Source organism: Oncorhynchus masou, chromosome 18 (assembly GCF_036934945.1).
Source record: "Oncorhynchus masou masou isolate Uvic2021 chromosome 18, UVic_Omas_1.1, whole genome shotgun sequence".
In the NCBI taxonomy this organism is placed as follows: Eukaryota; Metazoa; Chordata; class Actinopteri; order Salmoniformes; family Salmonidae; genus Oncorhynchus; species Oncorhynchus masou.
Genome location: NC_088229.1, coordinates 66,432,913 through 66,453,581, shown reverse-complemented (window position 1 = coordinate 66,453,581; position 20,669 = coordinate 66,432,913). Strand labels below are relative to the sequence as shown.

Here is a 20,669-nt window from a genome sequence, read left to right as displayed (position 1 = left end):
AGAGTGAACGGTCACCAGACAACTTTTACTGAGCCAGTCGAAATCATGCATCAATGTCATTGTCATGGACATATCCACGTTAAATGTCAATAGGAAAATGCAGCCGGTGTACTGTCATTCTCGGTCCAATGTTTGACGTGGCCGAAGTTGGCTAGCTAGCTAGCAAGCGACAAGAACGTTATACCGCCTTCATAGCAACCATTTTGTTTAGAATGGACGACCAGTCCTTTTACATAGCAACTAAGCAAAAATAATGAACGACTGGGTTGTGTCTGTAGCAACATGACCAAAAGACTGTTAGCAGTTGATGTTGTTCTTTAATAACACAGACCCCGAAGCAAATCAGGAGGAGGAAAATAGGTTATTCAAATAGGACAAATCATGCTTGGAAGTAGATGGTCATTCTCCCCTGTCCTCAGTGATTCTCTCCTCAGAACAAAGGGACAGGATATACTTTATAACCCAGCCCATCATAAAACTGGGCCAATGGCCAAAGAACAAGTATCCTATTTCAGATTCAATGTATTAACAATTTGGACCAATAAGAACGTGCCACAAGTAGCTGTAAGTTCAAGACTGACATTATGTTGAACTGAAAACCAACTATTTCCATTGATTCCCTATTACAGGAAAAACACTATTTCCATTGATTCCCTATTACAGAAAAACCACTTGATAATCAGTACTCTATTGACCTCTTGACCTCTGCGTTTGTCTTCATCTTCAGAACATTCTTACAGGGCTATCTTCTGATGGAAGAATGAAGTTCTATCAATATAACTTCTTAATGAAAACATGTAATTCATTGTTACTTGAATAGGTTGGTAACAGTTTTCTAAAAGCTATAAGGCACGCGAGGCAGTGCCTCTGCTATCGCGTCGGGCCGAACAACTCTATTTACAGTGGGGAGAACAAGTATTTGATACACTGCAGGTTTTCCTACTTACAATGCATGTAGAGGTCTTAATTTTTTATCATAGGTACACTTCAACTGTGAGAGACGGAATCTAAAACAAAAATCCAGAAAATCACATTGTATGATTTTTAAGTAATTAATTTGCATTTTATTGCATGACATAAGTATTTGATACATCAGAAAAGCAGAACTTAATATTTGGTACAGAAACCTTTGTTTGCAATTACAGAGATCATACGTTTCCTGTAGTTCTTGACCAGGTTTGCACACACTGCAGCAGGGATTTTGGCCCACTCCTCCATACAGACCTTCTCCAGATCCTTCAGGTTTCGGGGCTGTCGCTGGGCAATACAGACTTTCAGCTCCCTCCAAAGATGTTCTATTGGCTTCAGGTCTGGAGACTGGCTAGGCCACTCCAGGACCTTGAGATGCTTCTTACGGAGCCACTCCTTAGTTGCCCTGGCTGTGTGTTTCGGGTCGTTGTCATGCTGGAAGACCCAGCCATGACCCATCTTCAATGCTCTTACTGAGGGAAGGAGGTTGTTGGCCAAGATCTCGCAATACATGGGCCCATCCATCCTCCCCTCAATATGGTGCAGTCGTCCTGTCCCCTTTGCAGAAAAGCATCCCCAAAGAATGTTTCCACCTCCATGCTTCACAGTTGGGATGGTGTTCTTGGGATTGTACTCATCTTTCTTCTTCCTCCAAACACGGCGAGTGGAGTTTAGACCAAAAAGCTCTATTTTTGTCTAATCAGACCACATGACCTTCTCCCATTCCTCCTCTGGATCATCCAGATGGTCATTGGCAAACTTCAGACGAGCCTGGACATGCGCTGGCTTGAGCAGAGGGACCTTGCGTGCGCTGCAGGATTTTAATCCATGACGGCGTAGTGTGTTACTAATGGTTTTCTTTGAGACTGTGGTCCCAGCTCTCTTCGGGTCATTGACCAGGTCCTGCCGTGTAGTTCTGGGCTGATCCCTCACCTTCCTCATGATCATTGATGCCCCACGAGGTGAGATCTTGCATGGAGCCCCAGACCGAGGGTGATTGACCGTCATCTTGAACTTCTTCCATTTTCTAATAATTGCGCCAACAGTTGTTGCCTTCTCACCAAGCTGCTTGCCTATTGTCCTGTAGCCCATCCCAGCCTTGTGCAGGTCTACAATTTTATCCCTGATGTCCTTAAACAGCTCTATGTTCTTGGCCATTGTGGAGAGGTTGGAGTCTGTTAGATTGAGGTTGTGGACAGGTGTCTTTTTTACAGGTAACTAGTTCAAACAGGTGAAGTTAATACAGGTAATGAGTGGAGAACAGGATGGCTTCTTAAAGAAAAACTAACAGGTCTGTGAGAGACGGAATTCTTACTGGTTGGTAGGTGATCAAATACTTATGTCATGCAATAAAATGCAAATTAATTACTTAAAAATCATACAATGTGATTTTCTGGATTTTGTTTTAAATTCCGTCTCTCACAGTTGAAGTGTAACTATGATAAAACATTAGAGACCTCTACATGCTTTGTAAGTAGGAAACACTGCCGATTTTGCAGGTTATCAAATACTTGTTCTCCCCACTGTACCTCTGACTACTCATGATACAGCACTACCTTGTGTGCCTTAGAGCTTAATCATCAACACAGGCACATATCGTACGGTGCCAGATTACAGATAAACTATGTCTTTTTCTGCATATGTAAGAATACAGTACCTTCAGAAAGTATTCACACCCCTTGACTTATTCCACATTGTGTTACAGCCTGAATTCAAAATGTATTAAATCATTTTTCTCACCCATCTACATACAATACCCCATAATGACAGTGAAAAAAACGTTTTTAGGCATTTGAGAAAATATATTGATAATGAAAGACAGAAGTCTAATTTAAATAAGTTCACCCCCACTGAGTCAATACTTTGTAGAAGCGCCTTTGGCGGAGTTTACAGCTGTGAGTCTTTCTGGGTAAGTCTGAGCTTTTCACACCTAGATTGTATAATATCTGCCTATTTATTATTTTCTAAATTCTTCAAGCTCTGTAAAATTTGTTGTTGTTCACTGCTAGACAACTGTTTTCAGGTCTTGCCAAAGATTTAAGTCAACTGTAACTCAGCCACTCAGGAACATTTTAATGTCATCTTGGTAAGCAACACCAGTGTATATTTGGCCTTGTGTTTTAGGTTATTGTCCTGCTGAAAAGTGAATTCATCTCCCAGTGTCTGGTGGAAAGCAGACTGAACCAGGTTTTCCTCTAGGATTTGTTCCTGTGTTTAGTTTTTCAGGATGAAAAGAAACAGGGCTAACTCCTCGTTCCTTAACGATTACAAACATTCCCATAGCATGATGCAGCCACGACTATGCTTGAACATGTGGAGAGTGGTGCTCAGTAATATATTGGATTTGCCCCAAACACAACTTTTTCCTCTTGAGTAGAAAGTGTTAACAGGATGTTTTTGAATATTTTTATTCTGTACAGGCTTCATTCTTTTCACTCTTGTCAATTAGGTTAAAATTGTGGCAGTAACTAGAATGTTCTTGATCCGTCCTCAGTTTTCTCCTATCACAGCCATTGAACTCTGAAACTGTTTTAAAGTCACCATTGAGCGGTTTCCTTCATCTCCAGCAACTGAGTTTTTTACATTTCTACTTTACCAACATAATCCATGGGGTGACACGGTACAAATCTGTCGTTCTGCCCCTGAACAGGCAGTTAACCCACTGTTCCTAGGCCATTCCTAGGCAGTCATTGAAAATAAGAATTTGTTCTTAACTGACTTGCCTAGTTAAATAAAGGTAAATACTAAATCCACCTAACAGGTGTGCCATATCAAGAAGCTGATTAAACAGCATGATCATTATGTAAGTGCACCTTGTGCTGGGGACAATAAAAGGCCACTCTAAAATGTGCAGTTCTGTCACACAACACTGTGCCACAGATGTCTCAAGTTTTGAGGGAGTGCGCATTTGACATACTGCTGCAGGAATGTCCACCAGAACGGTTGCCAGAGAAATTCACGGTAATTTCTCTATTGTACTCCGCCTCCAACGTTGTTTGAAAGAATTTGGCAGTACGACCAACCAACCTCAATCGCAGACCATGTGTAACCACGCCAGCCCAGGACCTCCACATCCGGCTTCTTCACCTGCGGGATCGTCTGAGTCCAGCCACCCGGACAGCTGATGAGACAGGAGTATTTCTGTCTGTAATAAAGCCCCTTAGTTTCTCCTCTCATTCTGATTGGCTGGCCCTGGCTCCCCTGTGGGTGGGCCTATGCCCACCACAGGCTGTGCCCCTGCACATGTGAAATTCATAGATTAAGGCCTAATTCATTTATTTAAATTGACTGATTTCCTTATTTGAACTGTAACTCAGTAAAATCTTTGAAATTGTTGCGTCTTGTGTTATATTTTTGTTCAGTATAGATAATTCTGTGTGGGGTACAGAGAAAATCAAAAATCATGTGGAACACTATTGAATACTTTCTGAAGGGTACTGTATATCAAATGAATTTACAAACATACCCCCTGACTTCCGGCAGCTAAAATCAAATAAAATGCTTTGTGCCACTCTACACTTTCTTTTTCTTTTTTTTTTTTTTTTCTCCCACCACTGACAATACGGTCTGCACAGTGTCTGGTGCACTCACTTGAGGGCTGGGGTGCTTTTTGTCTGGTCCAGTCAGTGTGCCCCCTGTGCAAAACACCACTGACAGAACTTTTTATAAGTAATTCTGATAAAACATGCGCTTAAAACCAAAGTTTAGTAATTAATTTACCATCTGAAAATGTTAACAGGACACATCTGAGTGGGGCATGGCGCTGCTACACACACTCATACCCTTCCCCCTCCTCTGTCCTCTCCTCCTGTAGCTGATCCTACCAGAGTGTATGAAGCTGCTGCCGGTCTATTTGAACTGTGTGTTGAAGAGCGACGTGCTGCAACCGGGAGCTGACGTCTCAGTAGACGACAGAGCCTACCTGAGACAGCTACTCAGCTGTATGGACGTATCAGAGAGCCACGTCTTCTTCTATCCCCGCCTACTTCCCCTGGTGAGACGCGCTTCTCGCTCTTCACTTCAATCAGCCTCATTTTGCATGACAAAGCATGAGCAAACATGTAAGACCATATTACATCAATGTTAAATCGTATTTTCCAATATCTTTCCCACCCAGGTGAAGTTGGATGGAGGGTCGTTGCCAATGGCAGTGCGTAACTCGGAGGAGCGCCTGTCAAAGGGTGGAGTCTACCTCCTGGAGACGGGGCTCTACCTCTTCCTGTGGGTGGGAGCCAATGCCCAGCAGGAGCTGCTCAGCAACATCTTCGGCACGCCCACCTTCAGCCAGATAGACCCCAACATGGTGAGACACACACACCTCTCAACTTCATACAAAATCATCTTCCTGCCTCTAAGAATGTGCGTGTTAACAATCTCCTAAATGCGTGCGTTGCGTTCCAGACGAGTCTGCCTGAGCTGGACAACCCGTTCTCCCAGAGACTCAGAGAGATCATCGACTCCTTCAGATCACAACGATCACGATACATGAAGGTCACTTCACTACCTCTCTCTCTCGTTCTTTGTATCTTTCCATCTCTATATTTCTCTGTGTTGTAGTTAAGAGTATAATGTGTGTTAACATCTCTCTCTGCTTGTCTCTAGTTGATGGTGGTGAAGCAGGAGGACAAGGCGGAGCTCATCTTTAAACACTTCCTGTGCGAGGACAAAAGCGCCAGCGGAGGAGCTTCCTACGTCGACTTCCTGTGTCACATGCACAAGGAAATCCGCCAGCTGCTCAGCTAGGACCCTTGACCTCTGATTTTTCAACCCTGACCCTGTCGCCCCTCCGAAGCGCTTTCTTTTATTTACCTAATAAACTGAACCCCTCTCCCTCTGTCAGCGAGAGGCCAGAGACATATACACAGCCTCGTGGCAGATTCCATGTGTCATCATATGACTCTAAACTATTCCAAACGTCAAGCTCTAAATCAACTGAAGCTAATCCACTGGCCAACGGAGGAAGTAGTGTGTGTGTGTGTGTGTGTGTGTGTGTGTGTGTGTGTGTGTGTGTGAGGGAGAGCACTGCTGTGGATTTGTACTGGGTGTTCTATCGAGCACTGAAGCCCGTTGTAGCTGTACCCCCCCCCCCCCCGGCCTGTGGTAGAAACACCCCGTAGAACTAAGGAAGATGGCACAAACTAGACAGAAGTAAATGCTGTTTTCCATCTCTAGAATTATTTTTCTATTTGTCTTTATTCTCACTTCCTCCTGTATGTTGTGTGTGTGTGTGTGCTCCTCTGTGACTTTTAGAAACACTACTAAGGCAATAGGAGAGAGGGGGCAGGAGTATATAGAGAATCTGTGGTGATAGAGGTTCATCTCCCAATTTAAATGTATATGCATTGAATCAACCAGACTGGTGAGGGGTTTGAACTTTCACCTCTGACATTCTCACAGGGTCAACCAGCGTTGGGGCCCACTATAACTCACACAGGCACACAGTACAGACGATTTGGTGGAGGTGTGTGTGTGTGTGTCATGTTTTTACTAATGTGTGCATCTGATAAAAGACCATTCTGACAATGATTCCTGCCTGTATTTGTCCTGTTTGTGGGGGAGGGAGTTACTGGCAGTGCTTCTCAATATTGAGGTCAGTCAGAGAATAACGGAGTCATGTTCAGGAGGTACGAAGCTGGAGAGACTATTTGAAACAAGGAAGTACTTTTTTTTCTCTCTCTTTTTCGTAGCAGAACGTTTTGCTATGTTGTCCCTTGCTGAACACGACCCTATGCTCCAAGTACAGCTGTCTCTGAGTTGTCACCCAAAGGACTGTCTGCTGTAGCACATCAGTTCAGAGTTAGATATATAACCTGTACAGAATTAAAGCCTCCGTTTTAAAAACCTGTCTCAAATGCTGTGGTTTGTTGGTCCAAATCAGTCGATGCCACTCTCTCACACACGCTTGGTTCAAAAGCACTCCTGCTTTTTTTTTTGTCTATTGCGGGGGGTGGGAGTGAGAGGTGGATGTGTGTTTCTGAAGGCAGATCATGGTGAATTTCTCTACAGAGGAAAAGGGGGTCCGCTGATCGGTGCACACAGAATAATTTTCATTTCTGATTGTGTTTATTTTCTTGTCTTTTCCACTGATTTTGTGTTTGTTGCCCTCTACCCTCAACCCGTCTCTATTGAATGGCCCTTCTTTCTGACTGGGAATTGAAGTTTTCTTTGGTTTTGTATTTGTCATTGCCTCCTGGACTCCTTAATAAAGTTATTGTTGAATCACAATGCCATGCTCCTCCCATCCCTGTACTTATTGGCTTGTTGGTACTACGATTACAGTAAATCAAAAATCAAATCAAATGTATTTATATAGCCCTTCGTACATCAGCTGTTATCTCAAATTGCTGTACAGAAACCCAGCCTAAAACCCCAAACAGCAAGCAATGGTGGCTAGGAAAAACTCCCTAGAAAGGCAAAAACCTAGGAAGAAACCTAGAGAGGAACCAGGCTATGTGGGGTGGCCAGTCCTCTTCTGGCTGTGCCGGGTGGAGATTATAACAGAAGATGTTCAAATGTTCATAAATGACCCGCATGGTCAAATAATAAGGCAGAACAGTTGAAACTGGAGCAGCAGCACGGCCAGGTGGACTGGGGACAGCAAGGAGTCATGTCAGGTAGTCCTGGGGCATGGTCCTAGGGCTCAGGTCCTCCGAGAGAAAGAAAGAGCGAGAGAAGGAGAGAATTAGAGAACGCACACTTAGATTCACACAGGACACCGAATTGGACAGGAGAAGTACTCCAGATATAACAAACTGACCCCAGCCCCCCGACACAAACTACTGCAGCATAAATACTGGAGGCTGAGACGAGGGGTCAGGAGACACTGTGGCCCCATCCGAGGACACCCCCGGACAGGGCCAAACAGGAAGGATATAACCCCACCCACTTTGCCAAAGCACAGCCCCCACACCACTATTAGACTCTAGATGCGTCAGCATGCTTCCCAGCTTAAACATTTTGTTTTTATTGAGGCGGCAGTGTAGCCAAGTGGTTAGAGCATTGGACTAGTAACCGAAAGGTTGCAAGTTCAAATCCCCGAGCTGACAAGGTACAAAATCTGTCGTTCTGCCCCTGAACAGGCAGTTAACCCACTGTTCCTAGGCCATCATTGAAAATAAGAATTTGTTCTTAACTGACTTGCCTAGTAAAATAAAGGTGAAAAAAAAGTTGAAGTCGGTAGCCAAAAACACCCCTTCATCGGTGATTGAGACAACTTGTTTTCATGCACATCTTTTCATTGATTAAAAACTGCACCAAACATCTTTGATTCAAAAACGCCAAAGTGAATGACCGATTTCATGTCTTACACTGAACAAGAATATAAACCCAACATATGAAGTGTTAGTCCCATGTCCCATGAACTCATATTCACGTTATACACCCATCCATCCTGACCAACCACCCTATGTTCTTTTTAGCCGTTAAATAAAAAAGGTTGATGTCCGCACCCCTGGGGAAATCTAATTAGTATAATACAGAAATCTCTATACAAAATCTGTCAATCTGCCTGTCGCACTTTCACATCTTCTGTGAAAGATGACAGAGCTATAGTCTTTGTCAGACCATGAGACATCCCGACAACCGGTCTTCTCCTACAATCGTCTGTAGCGTCCGAACGGTTTGGCCTACAAACTATTATGACCCCTCTATGGAAAGATGAGACTCTCACAAACAGGATGGTGTTACCTGCCTATTTCTGTCATTAGGTTCCCAACTGTTTGGGCTATGACCCCTCTTTTCAAAGGTGAGACGCTCACGAACATGTACAGGTCGGTTGTTTTGCCCACAGGCCTCAAGACTCATCTGAACTGGTACCAGCCAGCCCCTTCACCCAGCTGTCATTGCCCAGGTGACTCATCTTTAACTGATGAAGGGGCTGGTACCAGCCAGCCCCTTCACCCAGCTGTCATTGCCCAGGTGCCTTCAGAATTTATTCACGCTCCTTGACTTTTTCCACATTTTGTTGTGTTAAAGCCTCAATTTAAAATGGATGAAATTGAGATGTTGTGTCACTGATCTACCTACACACGACACCCCATAATGTCAACGTCGAATTATGTTTTATTAAATGTTTACAAATTATGAAAAAATTAAAAGCTGAAATGTCTTGAGTCAATAAGTATTCAACCCTTTTGTTATGGCAAGCCTAAATAAGTTCAGGAGTAAACATTTGCTAAACAAGCAACATAAAAAATTGAATGGACACTGTGTGTTGAACGTGATTTTTGAATGACTACCTCATCTCTGTACCCCACACATACAATTATCTGTAAGGTCTCTCAGTCGGGCAGTGAATTTCAAACACAGATACAACCACAAAGGCCAGGGAGGTTTTCCAATGCTTCACAAAGGTCACCTATTGGAAGATGAGTAACAAAACAAGTGAAGTATGGTGCAGTTATTAGTTAGACTTTGGATGGTGTATCAATACACCCAGTCACTACAAAGACCCAGGCGCCCTTCCTAACTCAGGGATGTTATCATGAGGCCAATGGGGATTTTAAAACAGTGGCTGTGATAGAAGAAAACTGAGGATGGATCAACAAGGTAGTTACTCCACAATACTAACCTAAATGACAGAGTGAAAAGAAGGAAGTCTGAACAGAATAAAAACATACTAAAACATGAATCCTGTAATAAGGAACTAAAGTAATACTGCAAAAAAAAAGGGAAATAAAATATGTTTTTGTCCTGATAACAAAGAGTTATGTTTTGGGCAAATCCAACACGACACATCACTGAGTACCACTCTTCATACTTTCAAGCATGGTGGTGGCTGCATCATGTTATGGGTCTGCTTGTAAACGTCAATGACTAGGGAGTTTTTTAAATGAAAAGAAACAGAATAGAGCAAAGCACAGGCAAAATCCTAGAGGAAAACATGGTTCAGTCTGCTTTCCACCAGACACTTGGGAGACAAATTCACATTTCAGCACATTTCAATAACCTAAAACACAAGGCCAAATAAATGTTCCTGAGTGGCCTAATTACAGTTTTGTCTAAAATCGACATGAGCATCTACGGTAAGACTTGAAAATGGCTGTCTAGCACTGATCAACAACTAACTTGACAGAGATTAAAGAATTTTTTTAAAGAATAATGTGCAAATATGGTACCATCCAGGTGTGCAAAGCTCTTAAAGACATGAGAAACATGAGCAATGGGCCAAGAAACACGAGCAATGGACTTTCGACCAGTGGAAATCTAAACCATTTAACAATCAATGTTATGGTTGGAGTAGCTGTTATAAGTACTGTATCTAAGAAAGTGAATTTAAGTAGGACCCTCCGGTTAGTCTCTTCATATCATCGTCTACCACACTGCTCTCATCACAACTCTGGGATCATCGACACGGCAGACAAGCTGTCCTCAGAAGTCCACTCTTCCAGAACGAGTCAAAGAAAAACAGACGGACATTGTGACCTTTTGTGGACTATCGGAGACTTACACCTGAGAACGAAGGAGAAGGCCATCCGAAATAAGGCCCAATTGAACCCTCCTCACCAAGCGGAACCCACGAAGGCCTGGGTCCAACAGAGATCTCCGATGATCCCTGAACGTAAATACATGTATTACTTCTTACCCGTAAGAGCGCCAGTTTGGGGCAAGGTATTAGGGTTACTGTGAGTGTAGTTCCCAAATGTATCCAAGTGTTGCTTCTCTCTCTCTTTAACTCTTCATCTGGTGTAACAAGTATCATAGTGTTAGTCTGCTTGGGACTTGTCGTTGTATTAAGTTTCTAATCAATAACCTATACCGTGTGTGTGTATCCTATGTTATAATTGAGTTTGTTAGTAAATAAATAATCAAATCAATTTGTGTGGTACGGAATGATTAGTAAGGCCCCGGTTTTTGCTGATTCACGAAGTCTGCGACGTTCAGAATGAGACTGATATGAGGAAATGATTAATTAGTGACTGTTATATCTTTATTTCATTGAGTTAATTCGGGATACAGTAACTCGTTAAACAAATTTTCCCGTGGTGCCCCAAATTCCTAATGAGTTATTTGTTACAGGATTTATTTACTCTAATAACAGTTAAACATAGTAGGTAATTATTTGATGAATAACATGATAGTCACAAAATATCAAAAGGATGTTTGTTCTGAAGTGTATCTCCTAGATCTGATAGATATAAGAACGATCAGGAAACATTTTCTGTTTTTACATGTATTTAACCCTATATTTTTGGCATTAAACAGTCTCCATTATATACTTCCATTCACTTATTCAACTGGTACCAGGGGACCTTCACCCAGCTGTCATTGCCCAGGTGCCTTCAGAATTTATTCACGCTCCTTGACTTTTTCCACATTTTGTTGTGTTAAAGCCTCAATTTAAAATGGATGAAATTGAGATGTTGTGTCACTGATCTACCTACACACGACACCCCATAATGTCAACGTCGAATTATGTTTTATTAAATGTTTACAAATTATGAAAAAAATAAAAGCTGAAATGTCTTGAGTCAATAAGTATTCAACCCTTTTGTTATGGCAAGCCTAAATAAGTTCAGGAGTAAACATTTGCTAAACAAGCAACATAAAAAATTGAATGGACACTCTGTGTACCAGTTAAAGGGGCAATCTGCAGTTTGAAAGACAGAGTGGCTATCCCACCACTAATTTGGTAAACAGCTGAGGGGTGGGGCTAGAGAAATATGACCAACCGAACTCATGGATGGAGCTATGGATACAGGGACTGAACATCCATGATATCAAGATGATATACTGAACAAAAATATGAGATTGTACTGAGTTACAGTTCAAATAAGGAAATCAGTAAGGTTGATGTGGAGGTCCTGGGCTGGCGTGGTTACACGTGGTCTGCGGTTGTGAAGCTGATTACTGCCAAATTCTCTAAAATTATGTTGGAGGAAGCTTATGGTAGAGAAATGAACATTCAATTCTCTGGCAACAGCTCTGGTGGACATTCCTGCAGTCAGCATGTCAATTGCACGCTCCCTCAAAACATCTGTGGCATTGTGTTGTGTGACAAAACGGCACATTTTAAAGTGGCCTTTTATTGTCCCCAGTACAAGGTGCACCTGTGTAATGATCATGCTGTTTATTCAGCTTCTTGATATGCCACACCTATCAGGTGGATGGATTATCTTGGCAAATGAGAAAAGCTCACTAACAGGGATGTAAACAAATTTGTGCGAAACAAATGAGAGAAATAAGCTTTTTGTGCGCATAGAACATTTCTGGGATTTGTTATTTCAGTTTATGAAACATGGGACCAACACGTTAATGTTGTGTTTATATTTTTGTTCAGTGTAGTTTTAACCACGTTTTGAGGATATACAGTGTTTGTTTACATTTGCATTGTTCACAAACAAAGGAGTAAAACAAGCTCATATTCTTGGTTTCCGTCAGTTGAAGAAAGCTCATGAGGCATCTATCTATAAGTTATATTTAAGCAATACGGCCTGAGGAGGTGTGGTACATGGCCAATATTACATGGCTATGGACTGTTCTAAAGCACGACGCAACGAGGAGTTGCGTCATATACCACAGACCCGAGGGTGCCTTATTGGTATTATAAACTTGTTACCAATGTAATTAGAACAGTAAACAAGTCTATTTCTGTCTTACCTGTGGTTTACGATAAACAATGGCTTTCTGCCAATCAGCATTCAGTGCTCGAACCACCCGGCTTATAATCTTCAATAATCATTGGGTATATATAACTCATTTAAAAGTCTAAAAATAGATGTAGCAACTGTAAAAGATCCCTTTAATATAATCCCTTTCTAAACTATGTTACACACAAATACATGAGTGTAAATCTCCCTGAAAACTCAGGTGTTTCTCCAGGGAGCCTATTCTACCTGACACAAGGACACGGACGAGTCCACCCAGCCTAGCCTAAACCCTGGATAGAGGGGCTCAGTGAACGTGGAGTGGAACGTGTGCAGGTGGGTCAGTGTGTTAGAGGAGACACTGTAGAAGGACAGAGTGCCGGCCGGCCAGTCCAGATACACTCCTACTCTGTTAGAGTAGGGGGTGGTTATGCCAGTGCTCTTATCATTGTGCCAGGCTGTGTAACTGTCATTGGAGCAGTTCAGACTCCAGGACACAGCGTTTCGTCCCAACCAGCAGTCATGTCCCTCTCCTCTCCTGCTGATCCCTCTGTAAGATACTCCCATCAGGGCCCTTCCACTACACTCTGCCTCCCAATAGCAGCGCCCATCCAGACCTTCCCGACACAGCACCTGCCTCCAGTAGTCAAATCTCTCTGGGTGATCAGGAAACGGCTGCTCTTTCCCTCGCGTCACCTTCCTGTTCTCCTCAGACAGCGAGAGCTCTTTGTGTGCTGTGTTTGGGTCCAGTGTGAGTTCACAGGCATCTGAAAAAATTATGAAACTCATAGTAAAGTAACGCACGCACGCACGCGCGCACGCACACACACACACACACACACACGCACACACACACACACACACACACACACACACACACACACACACACACACACACACACACACACACACACACACACACACACACACACACCAAATGTACATACTCACATCTCTGTGGTCCTGGTCTGATCCTGAACTCAGCACAGCACTCCACACTGTCAGAGAGGCAGTAAAACAGGGCTGTGATTCACTCAATCCCAAACGGTTAATTGCCTTGTTTTCCAAATTCATTGTTACCTCAGTTTCTCAAGTTTACAGTGTGGATCTTCCAGTACAGCAGAGAGAAGCTTCACTCCCGAGTCTCCTGGGTAATTATAGCTCAAGTCCAGCTCTCTCAGGTGTGAGGGGTTGGAGTTGAGAGAGGAGGCTAGCAAAGCACAGCCTTCCTCTGTGACACTACAAAGTGACAACCTTTAAACAAAAAGAGAAAATCATTTTACATTTAGCTGCCTCTAAAAGTGGTGAATATATATTATCAATATTAAAATTAATATTATTATTATATTATACATATATTACATGTATATACTTGTTTTTTACCCCTATAACCAGATTGTTTAGAAATCCCTCACCTTACAACCTCCAGTTTACAGTGCGGACTGCCCAGTCCTGCCGAGAGCAGCATGACTCCAGAATCCTGCAGGTTGTTGTCACTCAGGTCCAGCTCTCTCATGTGTGAAGAGTTTGAGCTGAGAGCTGAGGCCAATGCTTCACAGCATCTTTCTGTGAGTTTGCATCGCCTCAGTCTAGAATGAAAATATATAACATTAATAGGGGACATACCTAACAAACAAACATCAATGCTTTCCTAAAATATACTAGACAACAAGGATTTTACATTAATTGTGAAAATAATGATCATGTTGTAAAACCACAGAAATGCTGACCTTAACGTTTCCAGTTTACACTGTGGACTTGCCAGTCCAGCAGAGAGAAGCTTCACTCCTGAATCCTGTAGGTCATTGTGACTCAGGTCCAGCTCTCTCTGGTGTGAGGAGTGTGAGCTGAGTGCTGAGGCCAACGCTTCACAGCATCTCTCTGTGAGTTTGCATCGATTCAGTCTAGGAAATAGAATACATAAACACAAGTCTTGACCTGACTAAACAGACATAGCGAGAAGAGTGTGTATGCCTGATGATTTCCGATGTTGTACTCACAGGGCTGTTCTGGAGGCTTTGACCACTGGCAGCAGTCTCAGAAGACCCTCCTCTGATCTGGAGTATTTCTTCAGGTCAAACACATCCAGCTCCTCTTCTGAAGTCAGCAACACAAAGACCAGAGCTGACCACTGTGCAGGTGAGAGTTTGGCCCTAGAGAGAGTTCCTGAGCCCAGGTAGCTTTGGATCTCCTCCACTAGAGAATGGTCATGCAGTTCATTCAGACAGTGGAACAGATTGATGCATCTCTCTGGAGAGGGATTCTCCTTGATCTTCTCCTTCACGTACTTGACTGATTCCTTGTTGGTCTGTGATCTACTTGTTTTCTGAGTTAGCAAGCCTCGTAGGAGAATCTGATTGGACTCCAGTGAGAGGCCCAGAAGGAAGCGGAGGAACAGGTCCAGGTGTCCATTCTCACTCTGTAAGGCCTTGTCAACTGCTGCTTTGTAGAAGCTGGTAGAGGATGAATTTCCGAATGGAAAACGTCTCAGAAATGATTGCTGTTTGGCTAATAGATTCACGTTGTCGTTGATGAATGTGAGAAACACATACAGGGCAGCCAGAAACTCCTGAATACTGAGATGAACAAAGCAGAACACCTTTCCCTGGCATAAGGTCAGTTCCTCACTGAAGATCTCAGTACACACTCCTGAGTACACCGATGCCTGGCCGATGTGTATGCCACACTCTCTCAGGTCTTCCTCATAGAAGATCAGGTTGCCTTTCTCCAGTTGTTGGAAAGCCAGTTTTCCCAGGGACATGATGCTCTTTCTCATCCAGTCAGGGTCAGGTGTTCCTCTTCCCTGAAGCCTGAGATCCATGTCTTTCTCCTGAAAAGCCAGGAAGTGTGAGTACATCTGAGTCAGGGTCTTTGGCATCTCTCCACTCCCTGCTTTCTCCAGCTTTCTCTCCAGAACAATGGCCGAGATCCAACAGAAGACGGGAATGTGGCACATGATGTAGAGGCTTCTTGATGTCTTTATGTGTGTGATGATTCTGCTGGCCAGGTTCTCGTCGCTGATTCTATTTCTGAAGTACTCTTCCTTCTGTGGGTCATTGAACCCTCTTACCTCTGTCACCTTGTCAACACACTCAGGAGGGATTTGATTGGCTGCTGCAGGTCGGGTGGTTACCCAAAGTTGAGCGGAGGGAAGCAGATTCCCCTTGATGAGGTTCGTTAGCAGCACATCCACTGAGGTTGACTCAGTTATTTTAAACAGAATGTCATTGTTCTGGAAGTCTAGAGGAAGTCGACACTCATCCAGACCATCAAAGACAAACAGCACCTGATAATTGTCGTAATTTGATATCTCGGTTTCTTTTGTTTCCGTAAAAAAGCCATTGAGAAGTTCGATCAAACTGCATCTTTTCTTTCTGACCAAATTCAGCTCTCGAAATGAAAGAGGGAATATCAACTGGATATTTTGATTGGCTATTCCATCTGCCCAGTCCAGAATGAACTTCTGCACTGAGACGGTTTTCCCGATGCCAGCGACTCCCTTCGTCAGCACAGTTCTGATGGATTGATCAAGGAAGGGCTGAAAGATGTCATTGCATTGGATTGGTGTTTCTTGTATGGCTGTTCTTCTGGATGCCGTCTCAATCTGTCTCACCTCATGTTCACTATTGACCTCTGTACTTCCAGCCTCTGTGATGTAAAGCTCTGTGTAGATCTGGTTGAGAAGCTTTCTGTTCCCGTGGCTGGCCAGTCCCTCAAACACACTGAAGAACCTACTGTGCAGATTGCGTTTGAGTTTATTTTGACAACTCTCGATTCGTTCATCTGGTAAAATAAACAAGGGACAAACACGGTATACAAAAGTTCATGTGAATGTTAAATAGACAGTTTTGTGGATTATCCTAAAAACTGAAACTGTTTAGAGACTGCAGTATAATAATGAAGACTAAGGGTTGTTTAATTTTAATCTCTGTAAAACTACAGGATACTGGACAACGCTGCCATGTTGTGGTTCTTCTTACCAAAACAACTTTGGTTCCAAAGCGTTTCCTTGTTCTTACCACTGCCGAACAACCATCTCTATACAGATCTACAGTAACACAGCCATACACCCCTTCTATCAGTATTACCATTGTCTTCTGTATTCACAGGTTCAGGTGGAAACATGGTAAAATGGGCAGGTGAAGCTTGAGATGGAACTATGGGCTCTGGGAGTAAGGGGAGAGGGACAGAGAGTAGTTTTACACATTTACACAAGGTGATTTATTTTGAGAACTACAACATTCCATCCAGTGTTTAGTATGTAGGTGACTTACCTTCGTCTAATGAGTTGACTCTGATGTTGAAGTGAACTGGACCACCGATATGGCAGCCGGAGAGCGAAGGGGCCACAACATGGCCGCCAGTCTGAGCTGTACAAGTGATGTAGACAGGAGAGTCTGGAACCCGAATTGAGGCAGCTGCTACCTCAACCTCAGCCTCTACAAATGGAGAGAGAGAACATTTTAGAGAATTTAAAAAATATATTTCATACATAATATTTTATATAGTTTTCTGTCAACTCCAAGTGATTTTCTTTTCTCTGTATTTGTTTTCTCAAGTAATACTAAACAGTGTAGGTGTGAGTATGATATATCCACCTTGCTGATCCACTGTTAATGTCTTGCTGAGGTCTTTCTGGTTCATCTTCCTCAGGATCTCCAGTGAGATCTTCATAGCTGCATCGTGGCCGTAGGTGTTCACCATCGTATCCACGGTGTCCTGCCTGTCAGCGTTCTCCAGATGGCCCTTGGGGATGAGCGGAAAGCCATCTGGTACACTCTGAGCCAGATACCAGTGAAATGTCTTAAGATCGTTTCCTACCAGCTCCTCCAGAATAGCCAGTAGCAGGTCAGGAACAGATGTCGCCATCTCAGGTCACCGAAAGTTACAGAAAGACTCAAATCAAACCAAAATCCTCCCTCAGACACTGACATGTTACAAATGTGAGCTTTGTGTATGTATAGACATGTCATCTGCCAAACTATTTCTCGACCTAGCTTCCAAAATGTCTATCACTGCATTTTCCTCACTCTCTCTCTCTCTCTCTCTCTCTCTCTCTCTCTCTCTCTCTCTCTCTCTCTCTCTCTCTCTCTCTGTCTCTCTCTCTCTCTCTCTCTCTCTCTCTCTCTCTCTCTCTGTCTCTGTCTCTCTGTCGCTCTCTCTCATTTCTTTTATAAGTCTGTCATATAGTGCCAGCTAGTGAAGCAGCAGTTTCCTGTGTGATCTGCTTTGCGGCATGCTGCACATAAAAACGGGAAGCTGTCTTTTCTGTGGTTTGATGTTTGGTTGGTGTCTGCGCGCTGACACACAGGGATTTCATCACACTGGACCATGTCTTGTTAAAACGTGAGTCTTCATGTCCTCACATGCACTCAGAGCCCCCTCTGACTTCTGGCTGCTCTGGCAGAATGGAGCACATCATGTGGTACTCTTACTCTGAGTGTACCTGAGGTTAGTACAACTGTTGTAACCCCAAAAATGTCATTATTTGTGCACAATTCATTTTTATACAATTAAAGTGCTATTTGCGAGAGAAAATGACAAAGGATGCATTTGCTCCATATTGTGGTTTGCACAAACACTGGTTGATTAGTGATGCTATTGTTACAAAAAGGATTTCTATATGGAATTCAAGACCACTGCACAAGCACCTTTAAACGCACACACAAACGCACGCACACATGCACGCACACACACACACACGCACGCATGCACGCACGCACACACACACACACACACACACACGCACGCGCACGCACGCACACACATACACACACACGCACGCACGCACACACACACACGCATGTGCACGAGCACACTCAGTTAGAGAAAATGGGAGAGGTCATTTTGTGTTGACAGTTGAGTGTTTATTGTAAACAGACAGAGACAGACAGACAGACAGACAGACAGACAGACAGACAGACAGACAGACAGACAGACAGACAGACAGACAGGCAGGCAGGCAGGCAGGCAGGCAGACAGACAGACAGACAGACAGACAGACAGACAGACAGACAGACAGACAGACAGACAGACAGACAGACAGACAGACAGACAGACAGACAGACAGACAGACAGACAGACAGACAGACAAACAGACACTCGTTATCTCTATCATCCGAGGATCTGAAAACACTGCAATGCTGTTGTAGGAATTAAATTCCTCTATGTTTTAACAACCAATTAAAATTAAACACTGTCAATTCATAAGGATTTGTATGACCCTTATTTTATAGAAATGGACAGAGCCCGGTCTAAAAGTCAAACAGCAGCTTTTATTCACGAGAGTACTACTCCTTACACATTTTACCACAGGTTATAAACTGAAAATGACATCATTAGTTTCAGTACCAACCCATGTCATCTCTGCTCCAATACAAAGGCTGCATGGTTCTCACATCGTCTCTCCCTATTAAGATGATATATGACTTGAGCTTAGGACAGCTGGTGTAGATAAGCATTCTAGCCAGCCTGGCTATGAGTTCATTCATTTCTACCATGGTACAGACAGTCATTGTTCTAATTCTTGATTATATTTACACACATTATATTCAGTACTAGGATTAAAAAGAAAATTCATACATATACAGTAACATAATAGTATTCTGATTAGTACATATACAGTAACATAATAGTATTCTGATTAGTCAGTCCTGATTGAAATGTATACATAATTAGTCATTATTGATAAAAATTCCCTTAACAAATGCCATCACACGTCAGACACGAGGGGCAGTTCAGATACATCTTAGGGGACAGAAAGTAGAGTACCACCAGCTCAGCTATGGAATCAGGCGTGCCATAGAATGTGGTTGTGGTGACTCCATTGATGATGCCCTCCTTACACATGCCAAAGTCTGCTAGCTTACAGTGGCCCTCTGCATGCAATAATATGTTATCTAACTTCAGATCCCTGAGAAAAAGGGAGAGAGAGAGAGAGAGAGAGAGAGAGAGAGAGAGGTGGTTAGAGGGCAGAGGTTACCAGTATATGACCCTAACCGCAGAAACATGTGGACTGTGGTTAGAGGGCAGAGGTTACCTGTATAAGACCCCATCGTTCTCGGTGCAGGAACATGTGGACTGTGGTTAGAGGGCAGAGGTTACCTGTATATGACCCCGTTAAGGAACATGTGGACTGTGGTTAGAGGGCAGAGGTTACCTGTATAAGACCCCGTTGCGGTGCAGGAACATGTGGACTGTGGTTAGAGGGCAGAGGTTACCTGTATATGACCCCGTTGCGGTGCAGGAACATGTGGACTGTGGTTAGAGGGCAGAGGTTACCTGTATATGACCCCGTTGTGGTGCAGGAACATGTGGACTGTGGTTAGAGGGCAGAGGTTACCTGTATAAGACCCCGTTGCGGTGCAGGAACATGTGGACTGTGGTTAGAGGGCAGAGGTTACCTGTACATGACCCCGTTGTGGTGCAGGAACATGTGGACTGTGGTTAGAGGGCAGAGGTTACCTGTATAAGACCCCGTTGTGGTGCAGGAACATGTGGACTGTGGTTAGAGGGCAGAGGTTACCTGTACATGACCCCGTTGTGGTGCAGGAACATGTGGACTGTGTTTCGAGGGCAGAGGTTACCTGTACATGACCCCGTTGTGGTGCAGGAACATGTGGACTGTGGTTAGAGGGCAGAGGTTACCTGTACATGACCCCGTTAGGTGCAGGAACATGACTGTGGTTAGAGGGCAGAGGTTACCTGTACATGACCCCGTTAGTGCAGGAACATGTGGACTGTGGTTAGAGGGCAGAGGTTACCTGTAATGACCCCGCTGCGGTGCAGGAACATGTGGACTGTGGTTAGAGGGCAGAGGTTACCTGTATATGACCCCGTCAGGAACATGTGGACTGTGGTTAGAGGGCAGAGGTTACCTGTATATGACCCCGTTGTGGTGCAGGAACATGTGGACTGTGGTTAGAGGGCAGAGGTTACCTGTATATGACCCCGCTGCAGGAACATGTGGACTGTGGTTAGAGGGCAGAGGTTACCTGTACATGACCCCGTTATGGTGCAGGAACATGTGGACTGTGGTTAGAGGGCAGAGGTTACCTGTATATGACCCCGTTGTGGTGCAGGAACATGTGGACTGTGGTTAGAGGGCAGAGGTTA

At 43.7% G+C, this 20,669-nt stretch overlaps 2 protein-coding genes across 2 annotated transcripts in view; one reads left to right on the top strand and one right to left on the bottom strand.

The window, feature by feature from the left end:
- Positions 1 to 7,194, top strand: part of LOC135505153 (protein transport protein Sec24C-like) — a 29,935-nt gene extending 22,741 nt beyond the window's left edge. The window contains 4 exon segments of the mRNA XM_064924284.1: positions 4,784 to 4,963; positions 5,087 to 5,272; positions 5,371 to 5,460; positions 5,572 to 7,194. Of these exon segments, the coding sequence (XP_064780356.1) occupies positions 4,784 to 4,963; positions 5,087 to 5,272; positions 5,371 to 5,460; positions 5,572 to 5,712 (597 nt within the window). The 3' untranslated portion in view covers positions 5,713 to 7,194.
- A 3,681-nt stretch (positions 7,195 to 10,875) lies between these two features.
- LOC135505154 (NACHT, LRR and PYD domains-containing protein 12-like) lies at positions 10,876 to 17,706 on the bottom strand. Its single transcript, XM_064924285.1, has 9 exons — positions 17,153 to 17,706; positions 16,829 to 16,993; positions 16,643 to 16,720; positions 14,555 to 16,337; positions 14,285 to 14,458; positions 13,970 to 14,143; positions 13,635 to 13,808; positions 13,506 to 13,552; positions 10,876 to 13,321 (listed from the first exon to the last, which is right to left on the bottom strand). Exons 1-9 carry the CDS (start codon positions 17,421 to 17,423, stop codon positions 12,795 to 12,797), a joined length of 3,393 nt encoding a protein of 1,130 aa, XP_064780357.1. The 5' UTR covers positions 17,424 to 17,706; the 3' UTR covers positions 10,876 to 12,794.
- Between the last annotated feature and the right edge of the window lie 2,963 nt (positions 17,707 to 20,669).

Bases quoted from the DNA above. Each gene is read 5' to 3' on its own strand.
- LOC135505154 (XM_064924285.1), bottom strand. From the start codon at position 17,423: ATGGCGACATCTGTTCCTGACCTGCTACTGGCTATTCTGGAGGAGCTG. The intron at 14,144-14,284 runs GTCAGCATTTCT...TTTTCATTCTAG, and splicing joins TGTAAACTGGAAACGTTAAG to ACTGAGGCGATGCAAACTCA. The intron at 13,809-13,969 runs GTGAGGGATTTC...TTTTGTTTAAAG, and splicing joins TGTAAACTGGAGGTTGTAAG to GTTGTCACTTTGTAGTGTCA.